The sequence below is a fragment of the Perognathus longimembris genome, chromosome 11, assembly GCF_023159225.1.
Source record: "Perognathus longimembris pacificus isolate PPM17 chromosome 11, ASM2315922v1, whole genome shotgun sequence".
Classification (NCBI taxonomy): domain Eukaryota; kingdom Metazoa; phylum Chordata; class Mammalia; order Rodentia; family Heteromyidae; genus Perognathus; species Perognathus longimembris.
In genome coordinates, this window is record NC_063171.1 from 41,653,509 (window position 1) to 41,671,803 (window position 18,295).

At 52.3% G+C, this 18,295-nt stretch overlaps 4 protein-coding genes across 5 annotated transcripts; all 4 read left to right on the plus strand.

The window, feature by feature from the left end:
• Positions 1-961: 961 nt before the first annotated feature.
• Positions 962-1,745, plus strand: S100a3 (S100 calcium binding protein A3). Its single transcript, XM_048358009.1, has 2 exons — positions 962-1,102; positions 1,581-1,745. The coding sequence occupies exons 1-2, from the start codon at positions 962-964 to the stop codon at positions 1,743-1,745; spliced, it is 306 nt and encodes a 101-aa protein (XP_048213966.1).
• Positions 1,746-3,549: 1,804 nt separating this feature from the next.
• Positions 3,550-6,183, plus strand: S100a4 (S100 calcium binding protein A4). Its single transcript, XM_048358008.1, has 3 exons — positions 3,550-3,607; positions 4,601-4,756; positions 5,904-6,183. Exons 2-3 carry the CDS (start codon positions 4,616-4,618, stop codon positions 6,066-6,068), a joined length of 306 nt encoding a protein of 101 aa, XP_048213965.1. The 5' UTR covers positions 3,550-3,607; positions 4,601-4,615; the 3' UTR covers positions 6,069-6,183.
• A 4,176-nt stretch (positions 6,184-10,359) lies between these two features.
• On the plus strand, positions 10,360-11,320 carry S100a5 (S100 calcium binding protein A5). Its single transcript, XM_048358015.1, has 2 exons — positions 10,360-10,566; positions 11,034-11,320. Exons 1-2 carry the CDS (start codon positions 10,429-10,431, stop codon positions 11,175-11,177), a joined length of 282 nt encoding a protein of 93 aa, XP_048213972.1. The 5' UTR covers positions 10,360-10,428; the 3' UTR covers positions 11,178-11,320.
• Positions 11,321-12,303: 983 nt separating this feature from the next.
• On the plus strand, positions 12,304-13,660 carry S100a6 (S100 calcium binding protein A6). Of its 2 annotated transcripts, none has more exons than XM_048357994.1 (3): positions 12,304-12,404; positions 12,962-13,110; positions 13,438-13,660. In XM_048357994.1, exons 1-3 carry the CDS (start codon positions 12,320-12,322, stop codon positions 13,567-13,569), a joined length of 366 nt encoding a protein of 121 aa, XP_048213951.1. In that variant the 5' UTR covers positions 12,304-12,319; the 3' UTR covers positions 13,570-13,660. The 2 variants fall into 2 exon arrangements, with proteins under 2 accessions (XP_048213951.1, XP_048213952.1); XM_048357995.1 differs by having other exon boundaries at positions 12,321-12,404; positions 12,915-13,110.
• Positions 13,661-18,295: the final 4,635 nt, after the last annotated feature.

Consider the following 18,295-nt stretch of genomic DNA (forward strand, 5'->3'; position numbering starts at 1 on the left):
CTCCTCCCCCCTCCCTCTATCTCCCCCAAGCTCTCTCTCTCTCTCTCTCTCTCTCTCTCTCTCTTTTGGTGCTGGTAGTGGGACTTGAATTCAGGACTTGGCACTCTTGGTTGGCTTTTTTATTCAAGGCTTGTGCTCTATCCCTTGAACCACAACTCCACTCTTACCTTGGAAGTAGAGCTCCAGTACCAACCAACACACACACACACATACACACACACACACACACACACACACACACACACACACACACTTGAGTCTCAGGGACTTCTTTATCTGGGCTTACTTTGAACCATGATTCTCAGATCTCAGCTTCCCAAACAGCTAGGGTTACAGGTGTGAGGCACCAGCACTTGGTTTCTGACATGATTTTACAGATAAGGCCCCTGAGCCCCTGAGAGAGCCATGCCTGGGCAGTGCCATGCAACTGATGAGGGAGAGGATTTTAGTTATTTCCCTCAGCTGTAGCTTTCTTGAGAGCAGGATAGGAGGCGCGGTGAGGTGTTGGGGGCTCTTCTCAGACCTGGCCCTTCTTGCCAGTGCCCACCTCCAGGGCCCAGGCCAGGGGCTCTGAAGCAAGCTCCTATGGAAGGGAACCTCAGGCCTCAAGAGAAGGGGCTGTGTCTCCTAGTGGGGTGCCTAGTGGGGAACTAAGATGTTCCTGGTTGTCACGAGAAAAGGGCGCAGGGAGTCAAGGTGTCCTTGGAGAGCCCCACTGTGGGTGACAGGTAGACTTTTCTCCCTGAGGAGTGAACCCGGATGTTGAGGAACAAGAGACAGAGATCAGGGGCAGAGAGGCGATGAATCGGGAGGGCTGCTGTGGGTAGGGGTGGTGAGGGAGGCCGGGAGGGAGCTTGCAGGATCTCCAGTGTGGAGATGGACAGGTCTGTGGGAAGCGTTGAGGGCAGAGGCCCTGGCTTCTGCCACACTCGAGTCACACTCTTATTCTGTGGCAGTGAGGATGACACGGCCCCTGGAGCAGGCGGTAGCTGCCATCGTGTGCACCTTCCAGGAGTATGCAGGGCGCTGCGGGGACAAGTACAAGCTCTGCAAGTCAGAGCTCAAGGAGCTGCTGCAGAAGGAGCTGTCCAACTTGACTCCGGTGAGAGCCCTTGGGGGGGACACTGTGGGGGGGGGCACCAGTGGGAAGTTCCAGTGACCAGGGGCTGAGCACCAGCTGAGGGCCGCAAGGAGGCAAGGCTGTGGGGGAGGGGAGGAAAGCAAGGGAAGGGATACCGCATGGGCCTCAGTTTCCTCATCTGGAGAATGAGATGGCAGTCACTCCTAGGGCCTTGCAGAGTTGGTGGGAGAAGGTCTGATGCGTAGCAGGCATTCCATAGCCAAGAGCAGGTGCTCAGCAAACCCTCTGAGAAGGGGCCCTGTGGAGGGGACTAAGGTAGGGAGTTGGGGTGTCCTCACGGAATGGGTGTGTGATTAGGATAGGTAGACTCAGGTTGGCCCTCTCCCCTAGAGGGTGTAGGTTGGGATGGAGCAAGAGGAGGGCAGAGGTTTGGGAAGGTAGCGTATTCTGTCCCCCTCCTCCTGCCTGTCTGACCCTCTCCATCCTTCCCCTCACACAGACTGAGTTTCGTGAGTGTGACTATGATAAATTCATGAGCGTTCTGGACACCAACAAGGACTGCGAGGTGGACTTTGCCGAGTACATGCACTCGCTTGCCTGCCTCTGCCAGTATTGCCACGAGTACTTCAAGGGCTGCCCTGCAGAACCCCCCTGCTCTGAGTAGCTGTTCCTATAAAAGGGGTGCGAGAGCTGCAGGGAGGCAGGCTCTGCTCCATCTCTGCTGTTGGAGGTAGTCCTGGGCATGTCTCCCCTGCCTTGCTCCCCCTCTCTCCTGCACCCCTTTCCATCTGGAATGGCCATGTTCACCTTAGGTGTGCTAACCCATCTTCCTTGTGAGACTCCCTGGCAAAGCACAGCTGGGGAGGGGTGGAGCACTTGGCTGTCCCTGCAGCCTCCCTGGTGTGGATGGGAGGAGCTGGGCCTCACAGTGTGGGCACAAATGAGACCACAAGCCTATTTAACTCCCAATAAAAGAACTGGCATCGGCTTGGCTTGGTTTGGTTCTTCCGGGCGGACATGCTGGGGCTGGGGGCTGAGTCCTGGAAAGAACTTCCTTTACCCCTCCCTCTCTGGCCTTTTCCACTGGAGGCAGGAGGCCGAGGGCACAAGCTAGAGCTCCCTGGAGGCCCCCAGGGTTCTTTCCGACTCTGCAGAAACACACTGGCCACAGTTGGCCCACCAGAAGGGGTGGGGTCCAGGGAAAGAGGGAAGGTCTCTCTGTGTCAGTCACCGTTTCTGGTCTTTGAGGGAGAAGCCCCCATCTTGGGCTTTTGAGAAGGGTGTGAGGCTTCTCCGGTCAGTCCAACAGCCAGCCTGATGTGCTGAGGGAGAGGCTGGAGCTGTGGGCATGGGTGGGGCCGTGTGAGCCCTGAGCTCTGCACTCACAGGATTAGGGCCTCTGAGGCTTTTGTTCCCAGGCAGGGAGGGGTGCTCTTTGCGGGAGGAGGGGAGTAGGGAGGGTTGGGGTGACGGGATGGAGGAGAACTTGAGGCAGACCCCACCTCTGAAGCTGCAGCCCTGAGGAGCTTGCACAGCTGACCCTTTCAGTTCCTTGATCCTGATGCCCCCCCCCCCCCCATTTCAACCCTAGCCTTCTACCCCAATCTGGATTTATCTGTCATTCCCGACAGCCATCCTAGCCCTCTGAACTTTCTTTCCTCTATCCCTGAGCCCCCATGGCTCACTCCCATCCCCACTCTGGACCCATTCTTTTGCAGCCTTCCTGTTTCCTTTACACTCCTGAGGTGGTCCAGAGCCCCTCTTGATTTCCCTGGCTCCACTCTAAGTCTTACTGGGTATTGCAGAGAGCCCTGTGGGAAGGGAAGAAGGGCTGATGGATTGTTCCCCAGCACTGGTGTGTATGTGCTTGGGGGGGGGGTCCCCCATCCACTTCTTTTGTTGTTGTTGTTCTTGGTTGTGGGGCTTATACACGGGGCCTGGGCACTGTCCCTGAGCTCATTTGCTCAAGGCTAGCACTCTAATACTTTGAGCCACAGCTCTACTTCTGGTTTTCTGGTGATTAATTGGAGATAAGAGTCTCAAGAACTTTCCTGCCTGGGCTGGCATTGAACCATGATTCTCAGATCTCAGCCTCCTAGGATTACAGGTGTGAGCCACCTTCCTACCTTCCATCTACTTCTTGGGCAGTTGCATTATTCAGTCACTCTCCAGCTCTGCCTCTCCTTTCTTATCTGTCCAGTGGGACTACTCACTTGGTTCTTGCACCCCGGACACAAATTGCCCCTTCTGCAGCTCCCTAAAGCTCAGGCTGAGCCATGGGGACGGGGCAGTACCCACTTGGGCTCACTTGCTGCCCACCTGTGCCTTCCCTGGGATCAGGAAGCTTGGTTCCAGGCTGGGCTGGTAGAGGGGCCGTGGCACTTGGCACATCAGCCCACAGCAGGAGGGCTGTATCTGCTCTCCCCCATCCACTGCGTATGGGCAGGGCCTGAGTGGGTATAAATAGGTCAGACTGCTGGGTTCTCCCCAAACCTCTCTTCTCAGCACTTCCTCTCTCTTGGTCTGGTGAGTTGTGTTGGCCTAACTGGCACGCAGAGGGTGTCAGAGGCAGAGGCCAGGGAAGGAGAAGGGGCGGCTGCTGGGGGCCAGATGTGTTAAATGGATCCACATGTCAGGTTCTAATGTGGAGGCCTGTGTGTGTGTGTGTGTGTGTGTGTGTGTGTGTGTGTCTGTGTGTGTCTGTGTGTGTACATGTGACTGAGCATGGATGTGTGCATGCACAATCATATGCATGCATGTAAGGGAGCAAACGCACACCAAGTGTGTAGGTGGCTGGATCTGAGTTCTGAGAGTTTCTGGGATGTTGGGGTTTACCGGTGCTGTTGTGCTGATGTGTGTGAGCCACGGGTAAACACACTGGCTTGTGTTTGCTGGGTTGCACAAGTCTATGCGTGCATGCCTGGTACAGAAAGAAAAGCAAAGGCATCTGTGGGCTTCTGACTGGTAGTGGCCTAAGAGCCTCTGCCCTGTGCACAGCAATCCAGCCCAGGAGAGCTTGGCCTCCCCACACTCCCCTCACACCCTTGTCTCTTGTACCTGGCCCTATCCCTTCCTAAGCTAGGCACTGGGCACTAGGCAGCTGGGTTTTTTCCGCTACAGGCCACTGGGTAGGCCTCCAACAACCGCACCCAGTGCTAGGAGGGAGAATAATAGGCAAGGGCGGGGCTTTGGGGGCTGAGCTGTGGTTGTGGATGAGTCAAGTGAGGGGTGAAAAAATGCTGTTGTTGGGGCCAGGCCTGGGGGAGGTCCAGGGGCAGGTCCTGCTGCATGGTCTGCAGAGCCTGGGCAGTAGGCCCTGCAGATACTGGCTGCTTCAAGCGTACATTCCTACTGTGCACCCTCCCATGAGACATCCTTCCCACCAAGAACAGAGCCCACTTATCTGGGCTCCCCAGGGGAGCAGAGTCTCCCGAAGGCCTCCTAGAGGATGGGAGTGGGGTCCTCAACACATTGCTGGTGTGGGGCAAATAAGGGTGCTTCGGTACTTCCTATCCCCAGGTCCTGGTCTCTGCCATGGCGTACCCTCTGGAGAAGGCCCTGGATGTGATGGTGTCCACCTTCCACAAGTACTCAGGCAAAGAGGGGGACAAGTTCAAGCTCAACAAGTTGGAGCTAAGGGAGCTGCTGACCCGGGAGCTGCCCAGTTTCCTGGGGGTGAGTGGGTTCTGCTGAGAAATAAGCCCACCTCTGGAGCATCCTCAGGAGGGAGGGTGGAGCCCCGGTGGGCATTAGCCTTGGCAGAGTATAGCAGCAGCTCCATGTTAACCATTGGAGTGGGGCTGTGGTTGCTCGGTGTGGAAACCCAGTGAATGCCTACCTCTTACTTGTTCAGGCAGAGATGACTAAGAATGAACTGACAAGTCACAGGCCAGGCCCTCAGCCAGGGGCTTTGTGTGACTTAATCTGAAGAGAAAAACTGAGGCTGGAGAGCTAAATGACTTCCCACAGCAGTCAGTGTACAAAACTGTAATCCAGACCATGAATGTCTGCTTCTCACCAGCACTCCACTGAGCTATTTGTGAAGGAACAATGGTGGGCACACACACACACACACACACACACACACACACACACACACACACACACACACACTCTTACAGGCCTCTTTCCAAACAAAAACATCTTATATTTGTTAACACATTGTTGTTTACTAATTCATGACTGTTATGTAAAGGGATCACTAGAACATCCATGGGTAAAGATGCAGCCCATCATCTCTCAGATCCACCAGTTACTCAGATTCCCCATCCAACAGAGCTCTCTTCTCCCACCTAGCTTAGCCCTTAAGGGTCAGAATTCTAACCTGAGGAGCTAGAGGAGTGGCTCAAGTTGTAGAGCACCTGCCCAGTAAGCTTGAAGCCTTGAGTTCAAACCCCAGTAATATAGGGCACGCACACACACAATACTATAGTTGGTGCAGATGGCTCATATCTGTAATTCTGGCTGCTCAGAAGGCAAAAGGTCCAGAGGATCATGGTTCAAAGCCAGCCCAGGCAGAAAAGTCTGCTAGACTCCATATTCTAAAATAGCTAGGAAAATGTAGGACTGTTGGCATGGCTCAAGTCGTAGAAGGTCAGATCATCAATCAGGCCCAGTAAATTTGAGGCCCCAAGTTCAAACCCTACTACTTTCCAAAAAAGAAAAAAAAATCCAAGCTGAGCATCCAAAGAAGTGTCTGTAAACTTTCCTGAGCACCAATCTGGAGACAGAAACCTGGTCTAATCTGGAGACAGAAACCTGGTCTATTCTGGGCTTTGTAGCCTGGGCTCTGCTTTCTAACTGTAGCCTTTTCCTCCTCCAGAAAAGGACGGATGAAGCTGCATTTCAGAAACTGATGAGCAACTTGGATAGCAACAGAGACAACGAGGTAGACTTCCAGGAGTACTGCGTCTTCCTGTCCTGCATTGCCATGATGTGTAACGAGTTCTTTGAAGGTTGCCCGGATAAGGAGCCCCGGAAGAAGTGAAGGATCCTTAGGTGGTGGGCCAGGGGTCCTCTGCCCACTGGCAGTGAGCCATCTTGTTGGCACCTTCAGACAAGTGAATGCTGTTGAGCATGTTCAATAAAGAATTCTGAAGCTATGAGGCTGGTGGTCTGAGAGGCTCTGGGCATGAGGTCTAGGGGCTGAGGGACAGGTCATGCGGTGGTGGGGGAAGCTCTAGGAGGCGAACTGGTGTTGTGGAGTGTGTACTAGTAAAGGTGGGGAGTAGTGGGAGATGTGTGTGTGTGTGTGTGTGTGTGTGTGTGTGTGTGTGTGTGTACATGGGTGGGGCTGCAGGCAGGAAAGGGACCACTAGAGGCTTGGAAGGCCTCAGCTCTGGGATCTTGGCCAGGCCACTACCCTTCCCATCTCTTTGCCTCCAGCAGGACTTCAAACTGCAGCTGGGATGCGACTGAAGGTCACATCTGCTCTTGGTTGAGGTCTAGAGAGAGGACAATGGGACTGAGTCACAGGGAGGGAGTCCTGAAGCCAGAGTAGGGATGGGGAGGAGATGGGCACTAGGTGCTGACATCTTAAGTCCAGGCCTTGTCCTGCTACCTCTTCTAGCTCTTTGACTTCAAGCTGTAGGGATGGGTTAATCCTTTCTTGCCTACGTTTAGATAAAGGAGCACCATTTGTAGCAGTATAAGAGACAGTTATTTTTCAGTGCTGGTGTGGTGGTGCATGCCTGTAATTCTAGCTACTAAAGGGGCAAAGGTAGGAGACTGGGAGTTCTGGGAGAGCCTGGGCTACATTATTAAGACAACAACAACCACCTAAAAACAGAAGGGCTGAGTACCGTCCCCATTATGGGTGGAAAAGAAAAAGAAGTAATATCTTACAATCTCTCTCTCTGACAGTCTTTACTGTATAGCCCAGGCTGATCTCAAACTCACGATTCTTCTGTCTCTGCCCCCTGAGTGCTGGGATTACAGAAATGAAGTATCACATGTGGCTGAAATAGTTATCCTCTAGTGCTGTCTCTGCCCCAAAGGCTCATGAGATGAGGCTAATTATTGTTAGGAGTCTTGCTTCTTCAGAGGAGGATAAGAGATCTCAGAAGGATTGAATGGGGGCAGTGTCTGGGTAGGAGTAAGGGAGAGGATGGAAGTTGGCCATAGTTTTAGAGATAAGACTTTGGACATATTAACTGCTATGTCCAAAAATAGGAGGTATGATGTTTCTTCCCTTCAGGATAGAATAAAGGTCAGTGGTTCAGGGATACAGTAAATGTGGTTGGGGTTAGACTTCAAGGCTATGTCTGGATGATATGGGACACCTCCCCGCTTCAGTCCCGGGGCTTGAATTCTGGGCCTGAGCACTGTCCCTGGCTTCCTTTTGCTCAAGGCTAGCACTCTACCACTTGAGCCACAGAGCCTCTTCTGGCTTTTCCTGTTCATGTGGTACTGAGGAATTGAACTCAGGGCTTCATGCATGCTAGACAAGCACTCTACCACTGAACCACATTCCCAGCCCTGATACGGGACCTTTAAAGAAGGGGTGCAAAGAGGCCTTGCTGCAGGCTGAAGAGTCTTGTTCCATTGATCTCCCAAGCTTCCTTTGTCATCACTGTGTTTTTCTCTCCAGCCTCCGAGAAACAGGGTGGGTGACTCACATGTTCCTTTGGAATTTGACTACAGAGACTCTGGTCCAGGAAAAATTTGGCTCCTCCCCTTCTCTCTTCTAGCCAATCTGCCCATCTTCCACCTTAGTGTGTTCCCTTGAGCCTAGGCCTGCATCACTTCTACTTCGGAAAACCTGTTGCTTAGCAACTAGTCCCTGCTGCCTCACTAGCCTTGCAGCTGGGGGTGTGAGTGGCATAGAGGGCAGTGAGGAAGACTCAGGAAGGCAGGGACTGGGTGAGATTGCAGCACTGATGGGTACTAAGCCTCTCATCCGGTTCTGTTCTCATACTTGGTAGAGCCTCACTGAGTGTCCCTGGGATATAGGCTACTCTTCCCGAACCTTACTCGTCTGTCACTACACCATAACCTTAGACCCACTCACCTTTGTACAACCTCTAGTCTACCAGCAGGCCTTCACTTTTCTCTCCATCTCTCTCTGACTCCCAATTCTCAGTCCTCTAAGTCAAGAAGCTCTGACAATTCTTTCCTACCACCAGTGAGGCTTAGAAGCAATCATTTATTTAAAAGCTTTTTTTTTTTTTTTTTGCCAGTCCTGGGCCTTGGACTCAGGGCCTGAGCACTGTCCCTGGCTTCTTTTTGCTTAAGGCTAACACTCTGCCACTCGAGTCACAGCACCACTTCTGGCCATTTTCTGTATATGTGGTGCTGGGGAATTGAACCCAGGGCTTCGAGTATATGAGGCAAGCGTTCTTGCCACTAGGCCATATCCCCAGCCCTAAAAGCTTTTTTTTTTTCTTAAAAAAAAAAACAAACAAAAAACACCTTTGGCTTCATACTGCCTAGAACCTTGACCATGACTTTGGCAGGAAATATCTTCCCCCATGGGTCTCCATCTTGAGGTGTGCCCTTCCCTGCTCTAAGAGTGGGTGAGAGGATGGATAGGAGGACCCCAGTTTGGAGAGTGGTCTAGGACATAGGGAGAAATCCTGTGTTTGACCTAAGCCCCCTACTTTTCCTTTCCAGATCAGACTTACTTTCTTCCTTTTTTTTTTTTTTTCTTTGCCAGTCCTGGGGTTTGGACTCAGGGCCTGAGCACTGTCCCTGGCTTCTTTTTGCTCAAGACTAGCACTCTGCCTCTTGAGCCACAGCTCCACTTCCGGCTTTTGCTGTGTATGTGGTGTTGAGGAATCGAACCCAAGGTTTCATGCATGCTAGGCAAGCGCTCTACCACTAAGCCACATTCGCAGCCCCTGACTTTCCTTTTTTAAAAAAATTTCCCCAGCCTATTTCTCTGCCTATCAGTTATGCAGTTCTGCTTCTTTGTTTGGAAACATGAAGTTTCATATGCATGTTGAGACCTATATGCCCCTCAAGAGGGGCAACATCAGCAGTGGGGTTTCCCTTAGGCCTGTCTCAAGAGGCTCTGCAGAGCATCCTCAAGTCTCTGACCCCTTCTCATTGGCCCTGTCTCTCCCTGCTCTCCTGGGCACCAGGGGCAAGGGAATAAAGGCAGAGAGCAGTGGGAGAGAGCTGCTGTAGCTTGGATTCCCTGCGCTTGCTCCCTTCTTGGTGAGTCTTTCTTCCCATCTCCTTGCCCATCTCTTGTGAGCTACACTGACTGAGGAGGTAGGAGGTGAACTCCACCAGAGGACCCTGCCCCTGCCCTTGGGGCATGTGCTCAGAAGGAAGGGGCACAGGATTCAGGATTCAGAATTGTAGCTGTAAGAATTTCCTGGGGAGATGGGCATGAGGGCTCCCACTTGTCATCCCAGACCTTGGCTACATAGACAGTTTCAGGTAGCCTCATCTACATAGCAAGAACTTGCCTCGGGAAAGTGGAGGAAAGGGTAGAACCAGCCAGGAAGCCCCTCCCCGCACCCCCCCCCCCCCCCCGCCCCAAGGTACCTAGAGGTCCTCAAATGGAATTGTGGTCCGCATGAATCTCCTTGGGGTGGGAGAAGCTGAGGATTTGGGGTGTGGGGTATGAGTGATGGATACAGTTCAAGAACTGCGGGTGGCTTCTGGGTAGGAAGTCGGAGCCAGCAACCTCTTCCTCCCAGTTCCAGACTCTCCACAGTATGTACCTGTTGTGCTCGAGTTCTGTGGGTACTGCCTCCTTCCTTCCTAAGGGGAAGTGGTTTTAAAATTGGAGGCACATGATCTCCCGCTCTTCCTTCACTTGCTGGGGGTGGCTGTGCTGCTAGAATAGAGCCCCTCATTCTGAGCCAACCTCTGGAGCCCCAGGTTTCAGAAGGATCCTGGTGGCATCCCTGTCACCTCCCCTCCTGACTCCTGGTCAGTCAGTGAGTGCAGTCTTGGCCTGAACCCCGAGGTTAGACAGGAAAGTTCAACCACCTCTCTCCTACTCTATGTTGAGATCTTATCTCCTAGTTCAAACCCCAGCTACTTCCAATGCCTGCACTCTTTCTTTGCCCTGTCCTCCACTTTTATGAGACACTCCTCAATATGAGGTAATTCGGGTACTGGGGGAAAGGAGATTGAGTGACTAAGGTAGGAAATGCTTCTGGAAGCTAGTGTCCCTGAGAGATTCTGACCCCTTTGCTGACCTGTGTGCTTTGGCTCTCATTATGACCTATACATGCGTCCTCTGGTTAGTGGATTTTCATCTTATCATGGGTATTCGTCCCTAGTCCTTTGAGGGACGAGCCTTGGGGATAGGGTGGGGGTGCTGAGCTAGTGGTGGTGGGTAGCAGAGGACTGTGCCTGTCTCCTCTCCTCCTCCAGAGCTGCACACGGCAATGGAGACTCCACTGGAGAAAGCCCTGACCACAATGGTGACCACCTTCCACAAATATTCAGGGAAAGAGGGCAGCAAACTGACCCTGAGTAGGAAGGAACTAAAAGAACTGATCAAGAAGGAGCTGAGTCTCGGGGAGGTAGGTGACCATTTTCTCCTTTACGCCCCCCCCCCCCCGCCACTGCAAAGTCTGGCTGATTCCTGTGGACACCCACTCACCCACCCTCTCACCCTTCCACCCTTAGGATGCTATCACCTAAGAGTGGGGCAAGATGGCTGAAGCAAATGGCCATGAATAGAGGGAGTGGATGTCTCTAGATCTCTAGGCTAGGGGATGAGTCTGTCTCATTAGAAGGAGTAGGGCAGAGAGTCTGGGGGTGCAGTATAGCCCGTGGGATGCTACAGAAGCAGGGAGGTGGCTCTTTGATGGCGCTCAGGAGTGCCAATGGTGGGGAGTTGGTGCACTGACCCCTACTTGGTGCCAGGCTCTGTGCTTGGTGTCAGGCTGCTCCCGGGACTCCTCTGGGGATTCCTCGAAACTGCCTTATGGCAGTGGGGCAGGGCCGGGAGGGCTGCTCAGCTGTCTCTCCCACTGGGGGCTTGCAGAAGATGAAGGAGAGCAGCATCGATAACTTGATGAAGAGTCTGGATAAAAACAGCGACCAGGAGATTGACTTCAAGGAGTACTCTGTGTTCCTGACCACGCTGTGCATGGCCTACAATGACTTCTTCCTGGAGGACAACAAATGACAAGGGCCCCCTTCACCAGGAGCCCTTTGCCCTTGCCCTTGGCAGCTCCTCTGAAAGACCCTCTTCCCTCCCCACCTCCGGGCGGGCCCCTTTCTCCTGTTCCTCCCAGATGAACCCCTTTCAGCACAGAAGAAATAAAGATTTCTTTCTCCCACTCCCAATGTGTGTGTGGGGGGGTGGGGAGGAGAGAAACTGACTTTGAAGGTGTCTTTTTTCCTTTAGGTGGAACAGGGGAGGGCAGAAGATGCCCAACTCTACTTGCTGCCCCCCTCCCGAAGTGTGGGGCTCATTGAGCTTGTTTTGGTTTAGTTTTGCACTCCAGAAGGAAAAAAAAAAAAAAGGAAGTTGCTCAGGCTTGGGCAAGCCTTTCTCCAAGTTGTGGATAAAACTGGGAGGGAAAGTGCCCGGGAGAGAAGGAAGGGGCTGGGGCCCTGGGGTGGGGCTCCCGGGGCCTTGTGGGGTGACTGGATCTGACTTGTGACTCGCTTGCCACCCTGGATCTGGGCTCCAGAACCCTCTTTTCTCCCCTCAATTTCCTCCTCCTCCAGCCCCGTCCCCCCCCCCCCCCCCCCAGTCAGGGCTTTTCCGGCTCCTACCTCAGGATTTCACTCCAGGTGAAGGTTAATGAAGCTTGCAGGGCTTGGCTCTGGCTTGCTTAAGCACAGGCGGCCCAGGGAGGAATTCCAGGCAGTGGGAGGAGAGTGGGCCGGCTGAGGCTGGAAGGAATTTATTGTTGGTGGGGGAAGGGGTGTTCAAGATCCTTCCAGTCCGGCAGACACCGCCCCCCACCCCCCACCCCAACGCCCTGTCACCTTGACACTGATAAGCCTCTGCAGGACTCCCCTGCACCCAGAGCCATGCTTTGGCAGGCAAAGCAGGGGGCCCCCCACCTCCCGGGGTAACTAGGACTATGAAAATGAGGGGAAGCTGGGTGTCACCCTCAGCACGGGGTTCCACCTGGTCCTCCGTGCTCCATGGGACGCCCCCACCCCGGAACGGCTCGGGGAGGTGTGGGAAGTGGAGGGGGGGGCACCCCTCGGGGAGTGCGCTTGTGCTGCGCTGGCCGCGGGCCGCAGGGCGCAGGGTGGGGCCGGGGCGGGATGTGGGCGGGGAGGCCCCCCCTCCCCAAGCCGGCCTCCCGGATGCTGGCCGCTATAAGGCCAGCCGGACTGCGACACCGGCCATCGCCCCGGACCGCTCCCTTCCCTCCCTGCGGCCTCCTGCGCGGTGAGCTCTTGTGGGGCAGCTTTGGGGCTTGCTGGGACTCTGCGCAAGGGGGGATGGGGGGAATGGGGCAGTGGGTGTCTGGGTCCCCGGTGGTCCACATCCAGATGCAGCCCCTGGGACCCAGACTGCTGCTCTCCCAGGAGATTCAGGAGTGAGTGGCCCCAGGCTAAGGCATCCGGATAGGGCGGCTCCCCAAGTGTGCTCTTCTGGGGTGCAGGAAGGTGTGTCCTGGGTGTGTCACTGGCCTTCTGCACAGCTTCCCTCCTTCCCTGCCCAGTCCTTCCCCCCATCTCCCCCCCCCCCACCAAGGCCCAGGAGGGGAGTCCACGCCTGCCCCACACTCTGTGGATCCACTTTTCCTTTTCGGCTCTGATCCCCACTGGCACTGCTCTCCTGGCCCCTGGGTGCTGCTCCCTTCCCTTCAAACCCTGGATGGTCACCTGAGGGAGGCCAGAGGCTCTAAGGGGAGGGGAAGTGCCATGAGGACTGAGCTATGGGGTGTGTGTCTGGAGTGAGGCGTCCTTGCTGCCCCCACACTGACCAGTCCCTCTGTCACTAGCTCTTAGTCATGGCATGCTCCCTGGATCAGGCCATCAGCCTCCTGGTGGCCGTCTTCCACAAGTACTCCTCCAAGGAGGGGGACAAGAACTCCCTGAGCAAGAAGGAGCTGAAGGAGCTGATCCAGAATGAGCTCACCATCGGCCCGGTGAGTAGCTTCCTCGCCTCTTCCTCCCACCTCCTGTCCATCTCACTGGCTTTTCCCACATTCCATCTGCCTTGCTGTTCTGAACACTCATTCCCTCCAGGGGGAAGAGAGACGCTTTCAGCCAGTGCCTCCCCGCCCCCCCCCCCCGCCCCTAGTAAGGAGTAAGGGCTAAGAAGTTAAAACCATGTTGAACCCCAAATGGATGCCCATTCTTGGCGAAGTGAGCAGAGTCACTTGCATGAGAGAGGGCTGTGTGGAAGGGGGAACAGGAGAGAATGGAGGGTGCTTGTCAGTATTGAATCTGGACTTCCTATTCTAACACATCAGAAGCTGCAGGATGCCCAAATTGCAAGGCTGATGGATGACCTGGACCGGAACAAGGACCAGGAAGTGAACTTTCAGGAATATGTCACTTTCCTGGGGGCTTTGGCCTTGATCTACAATGACGCCCTCAAATAAACTGAGAAGTTGAAGATGCCCTCCAGGAGGCCTGTCCCAGTCAAAGCCAGTGGTGGGTAACTGTACAATAAATTTTTTTGGGTCAAATCTACTCATGTGTCCTGATTTATCAATTTGTTCTCACTCTGTGTGTGTGTGTGTGTGTGTGTGTGTGTGTGTGTGTGTGTATGCCAGTACTGGGACTTGAACTCAGGGCCTGAGCTCTGTTCCAGAGCTTTTATGTGCAAAGCTGGTGCTCTACCGCTTGATGCACAGCCCTGCTTCTTGATTTTTTTTTTTTTGAGGTACAACTTTACTGCCCAGAAAGTCAGATTTCTGCCTCCTGAGTAGCTAGGTTACAGGAGTGAGCCACCAGTGCCTAGCTTCTCAATTATTTCTAGTTTCTCCTTGCCCTGGTGCTGTACCAGTAACTAGAAAGTCTATGTTATAGTCAACCCCTGAGAATGGCCCACTGACCCAACCCTGATAAAGCCTTTGCTAGCTTACCAGGATTCTGAATGTACATTGGAAAAGCCATCTTAAGTAAACACTCAAGTAGTCTTCAGTAGAGAGGGCTTGGAGAAGGGAACAGTGCCTGGACTGGGTTGTTGGTGAGGTTTGGGGTCTGTAGAAATGGCCAGAGATAGTTCTAATAGATTCCCAGAATATGTGTGGTGAAAGGGGAGGAGCTAGCTGGGTCATGGGGCGGGGCTAATAATACTTTCTTATGGTGGGAGTGAGTAGTCAAGTGGACAAATAGAAGATGTTTGAGACTCCTGAGGATGCAACATGACCGAATTCTATAGCTGCCCAGGTCCCAGATGGAGGTGTGTGTGTGTGGGGGGGGTACACTTTAGGAGTCGGCCTGTGCTTTCAAGTATGGGGTCTTCTTTCTTGGAATGGGGGTCTGAGGTACTAGCAGCTTCATAAACATGTAAATCATGAGGCACTCACATATAGGGCCTGATTGGAGTTGGGGAGCGGGGAATGTCCCTGGATCTGGTCAAATGGAGCTTCAAGCTTTTCTGTCAGCATTGACCCAGCCTATCCCCACACTCAGGCTTTTAACCACTGGCCAAGAAGATGACTAATGATCTGTCTCAGTGTATTCAGACAGAAGGTGTGGGGAAAGCGGTGAGGTATGTCTGCATCTCTGGGAGATGGAGTATTTGCTCAACATTCATCCCCTGCAGGTCTTGTCCAAGTTGGGAAAGTTCCTCCTTAGGTCTGGGAGAAAACGTTCTGGACTTCAGAGGATGATGATGGAGAACACCCCCTTACATTTTACTCACCTCTCCACTCCTCTGCAGACCCAACTTGTGCAGTTGAGTTCCCTTGTTCCCCCATTGAGTGAGGATTGGCAAAAAGCTGAGAGCGGCACCTTCTGGGGCCCCTTGGTTCTCTAGCTGCCTCCCCTTCATGAACTGATGGGCAGCAAGAGGGTTCTGGCTGAGCACCTCCTCTGGAGCCTTGGCCCTTTCCAACCCCCTGGGGGAACTGCACTCCTCACGCCCGCTAGTTACCCAGGGCCCGACTATTCGAGGCGCGGAGCGAGCGCCCTCTTGTGGAGAGAGCAGGACTGGGGTTTGGAAGAGTTTGGGGTTTAGTTTCTAGAGTCCCTGGGGAGAGGGCAGCAGTGGCTGGGGCTGGGGTTGGGGGCGGGGATGGGGGGGTGGGGAAGAGGGGCGTACAGCTCTGGGTGGGCGGAGGCCAGGAAGCTCTTCCTTTGAAGAAGGGGATGGATGGGGCTGGGGTACTCAGGGAATGTCAGGACAGGAGGACCTCTGAGCTCCCAGATGTTCACTTCATCTGAGACACATCTACCACAAACCAGTCAGAGGGGGGAGGGAGGTTTGCAAAGATGAGCGGAAAGGGAACCCGGTCCCTGTCCTCTCCCTCAGCAAGACCTCGGCCGAGGAGCCTGAGGAAGGGGATGATGTTCCAATGCACATGCAGCTGGGGGTGGGGGTGGGCTATTCAGGCAAGGCCCTCCCACATTTCTGGGGTGCTCCGGTGGATGGACAAGAGGGTTGGAGAGGAGAAGGTGGACTGCTCACTCTGGAAGTAAAAAGAGAGGGTCCTTTAGCTCTGGCTTCTCAGCAGCTGCAGTGGAGGGGACCCTAGGAGCATGGATTTAAAGAGTAAAACAAACAGGAAACAAACAATACAGTTCCTGTTAGTACTGGGGATAGAATCCCTAAGGCTTTTATTTATTTTGTAGGCTAGGGGAATGGCTTTTTTTTTTTTTTTTCTTTTTTGGTCAGTTTTAGGGTTTGAACTCAGGGCCTGGGCCCTGTCCCTGAGCTCTTTTGCTCAAGGCTAGTGCTCTACCACTTGAGCCACAGCTCCATTTCTGTTTTTTTTTTTTGAGTGGTTACGTGGAAATATTAGTCTCACAGGGACTTTTCTTCCCAGGCTGGCTTCAAACTGAACTGTTATTCTTAGGTCTCAGCCTCCTGAGCAGCTAGGATTATAGGTGTGAGCCTCTGGACCTGGCTGTGAGTGACATTTTTAATGGATTCTGGTGGGTAAGGCAGGGGCAATGGAGGTGGAATTGGGTGTGGTCAGGCGCATAGACTGTTTAAATAATAATTTTATTGTTATTATGAAGGTGTTGAACAGGATGGCTACCATTTTATCAGTCAGGTAAGAAATACATTTCTTTTTTTTTTTTTTTTTTTTGGCCAGTCCTGGGCCTTGGACTCAGGGCCTGAGCACTGTCCCTGGCTTCTTCCCGCTCAAGGCTAGCACTCTGCCACTTGAGCCACAGCGCCGCTTCTGGCCGTTTTCTGTATATGTGGTGCTGGGGAATCGAACCTAGGGCCTCGTGTATATGAGGCAGGCACTCTTGCCACTAGGCTATATTCCCAGCCCTACATTTCTTTTTTGGACAATGCAACTCCTTCCTTTACTGTCCCCTACTTTTCTCCTCCCTGCCCATGTTACACAGGCCATTTTTCCCACAGAGTGTGTACTGAATAGCATGATTGCATTTGTTCACCCTTCCTCCCTCCCTTTGTTACTCATTGTCCCTACCAAGAAAAAAGAAAGCAAAGCAAAACCAAACATCACCATAATTTTTGTTCTTTGTTTTTTGCTTTGTGAGCCAGTACTGGGGCCCGGTTGCTCTCCCTTAGTTTTTTTTTGCCAGTTCTGGGACTTGAACTAAGGGCTTGAGCACTGTCCCTGTCTTCTTTTTGCTCAAGGCTAGCAGTCTACTTTTTGAGCCACTTCTGGCTTCTTCTGTGTATGTGGAGCTGAGGAATCAAACCCAGGGCTTCATGCATGCTAGGCAAGCACTCTACAGCTAAGCCACATTCCCAGCCCTCTCCCTTAGTTTTGTTTTTGCTCAAGGTTGGCACTCAACCACTTGAGCCACAGCTCAACTTCCAGCTTTTTGGTGATTAGTGATAAGTAAGAGTTTCAGGATTTGTTTGCCTGGGCTGGCTTTGAACTGTAATTCTCAAATCTCAGCCTCCTGAATAGCTAGGATTGTAGGTGTGAGCTGCTCGTAACCAAGTGTCCTCCCAAAATGTTTTCTTTGGACATGCCATGGGCTGAATCCCAACACTAATTCTTTGGAATGTAATAAAATCTATCTTAGCAACTTCATAGCCTTGAAGGGGTGGTGGTGAGAAGGAAATTTCCACTTTTCTATCTTAGAGTTTCCTGTATGTTTTGGGTCTTCGTCCCCCTTCTAGGGGGATAGCATGTTAGCTTTCAGGCAACTGGGGTTTACCTTGTGGTCCTACTTCAGGAGCGAAGGACTTGCCTTCTCTTCTGGAGAGAGTTTTATTACCCTTTTGGATCTCAGTAATAAATGACACAGATGGCTATGAATCTTATTCTCTGGGAATGTGAAGAAACTCAGGAAGCTAGGGCTTTTATTGCAGGGTTGAGAAATTCACTGAAATAACAATTTTTCCTTGCCACACTCAAATAACTTATGTCAATAAACTAGAATGCATTCATCCTTAGCTTTATTTATGATCCTGTCACTACACAGAAATATAGTTAGTTGTACCTAAGAGATATTTTTATAAACACCATTGTATCATTATAAAATAAGGATCATGATGTCTACTTTCTGGCATTTTGGTATTTTTGTTTTCATTGTACAATAAATTATGAAAATCAACAGAAGTCAACTTATAGGGACAAATCTAAATTCTTTTTTTCATAACAATGTATTATTCTAAGGTATAGTCACATCACAACTCATCTGATCGTTTCTTAGTTCCTTAGTGTTGGGCCTTTCCTCTTCCAACTTTGACTTTTCACTGTAAGAAATATTTATTTTACTGAATAAATATGTCTGTATACTAAGGACCGATTCTCTTATTTTTATTATTTATTTCTTTTTGTGTCAGTACTTGGGCTTGAACTCAGAGTCTTGAGCTCTTTCTTGGCTTTGTCTCTCAAACCTGGTGCTCTACCACTTGAACCACACATCCATTTCTTACTTTTTGCTGGATAATTGGAGAAAGGAGTCTTGGCACTTTTCTTCCTGGGAAGGCTTCTAATCGTAACCTTCAGATCTCAGCCTCCTGAGTAGCTAGGATTATAAGTGTGAACCACCAGCACCTGGCTCTGATCTTTTTCTCCCTCCTCCTCCTCTTCCTCCTCCTGCAGTACTGGAGATAGAACCCAGAACCTGCTGCAGCTAGACAAGCACGCTGCCACTCAGCTATATATCCTAGCTCTTTGTTTTTTGAAATAGGTCTTGCTATGTAGCAGGCTGGTCTTG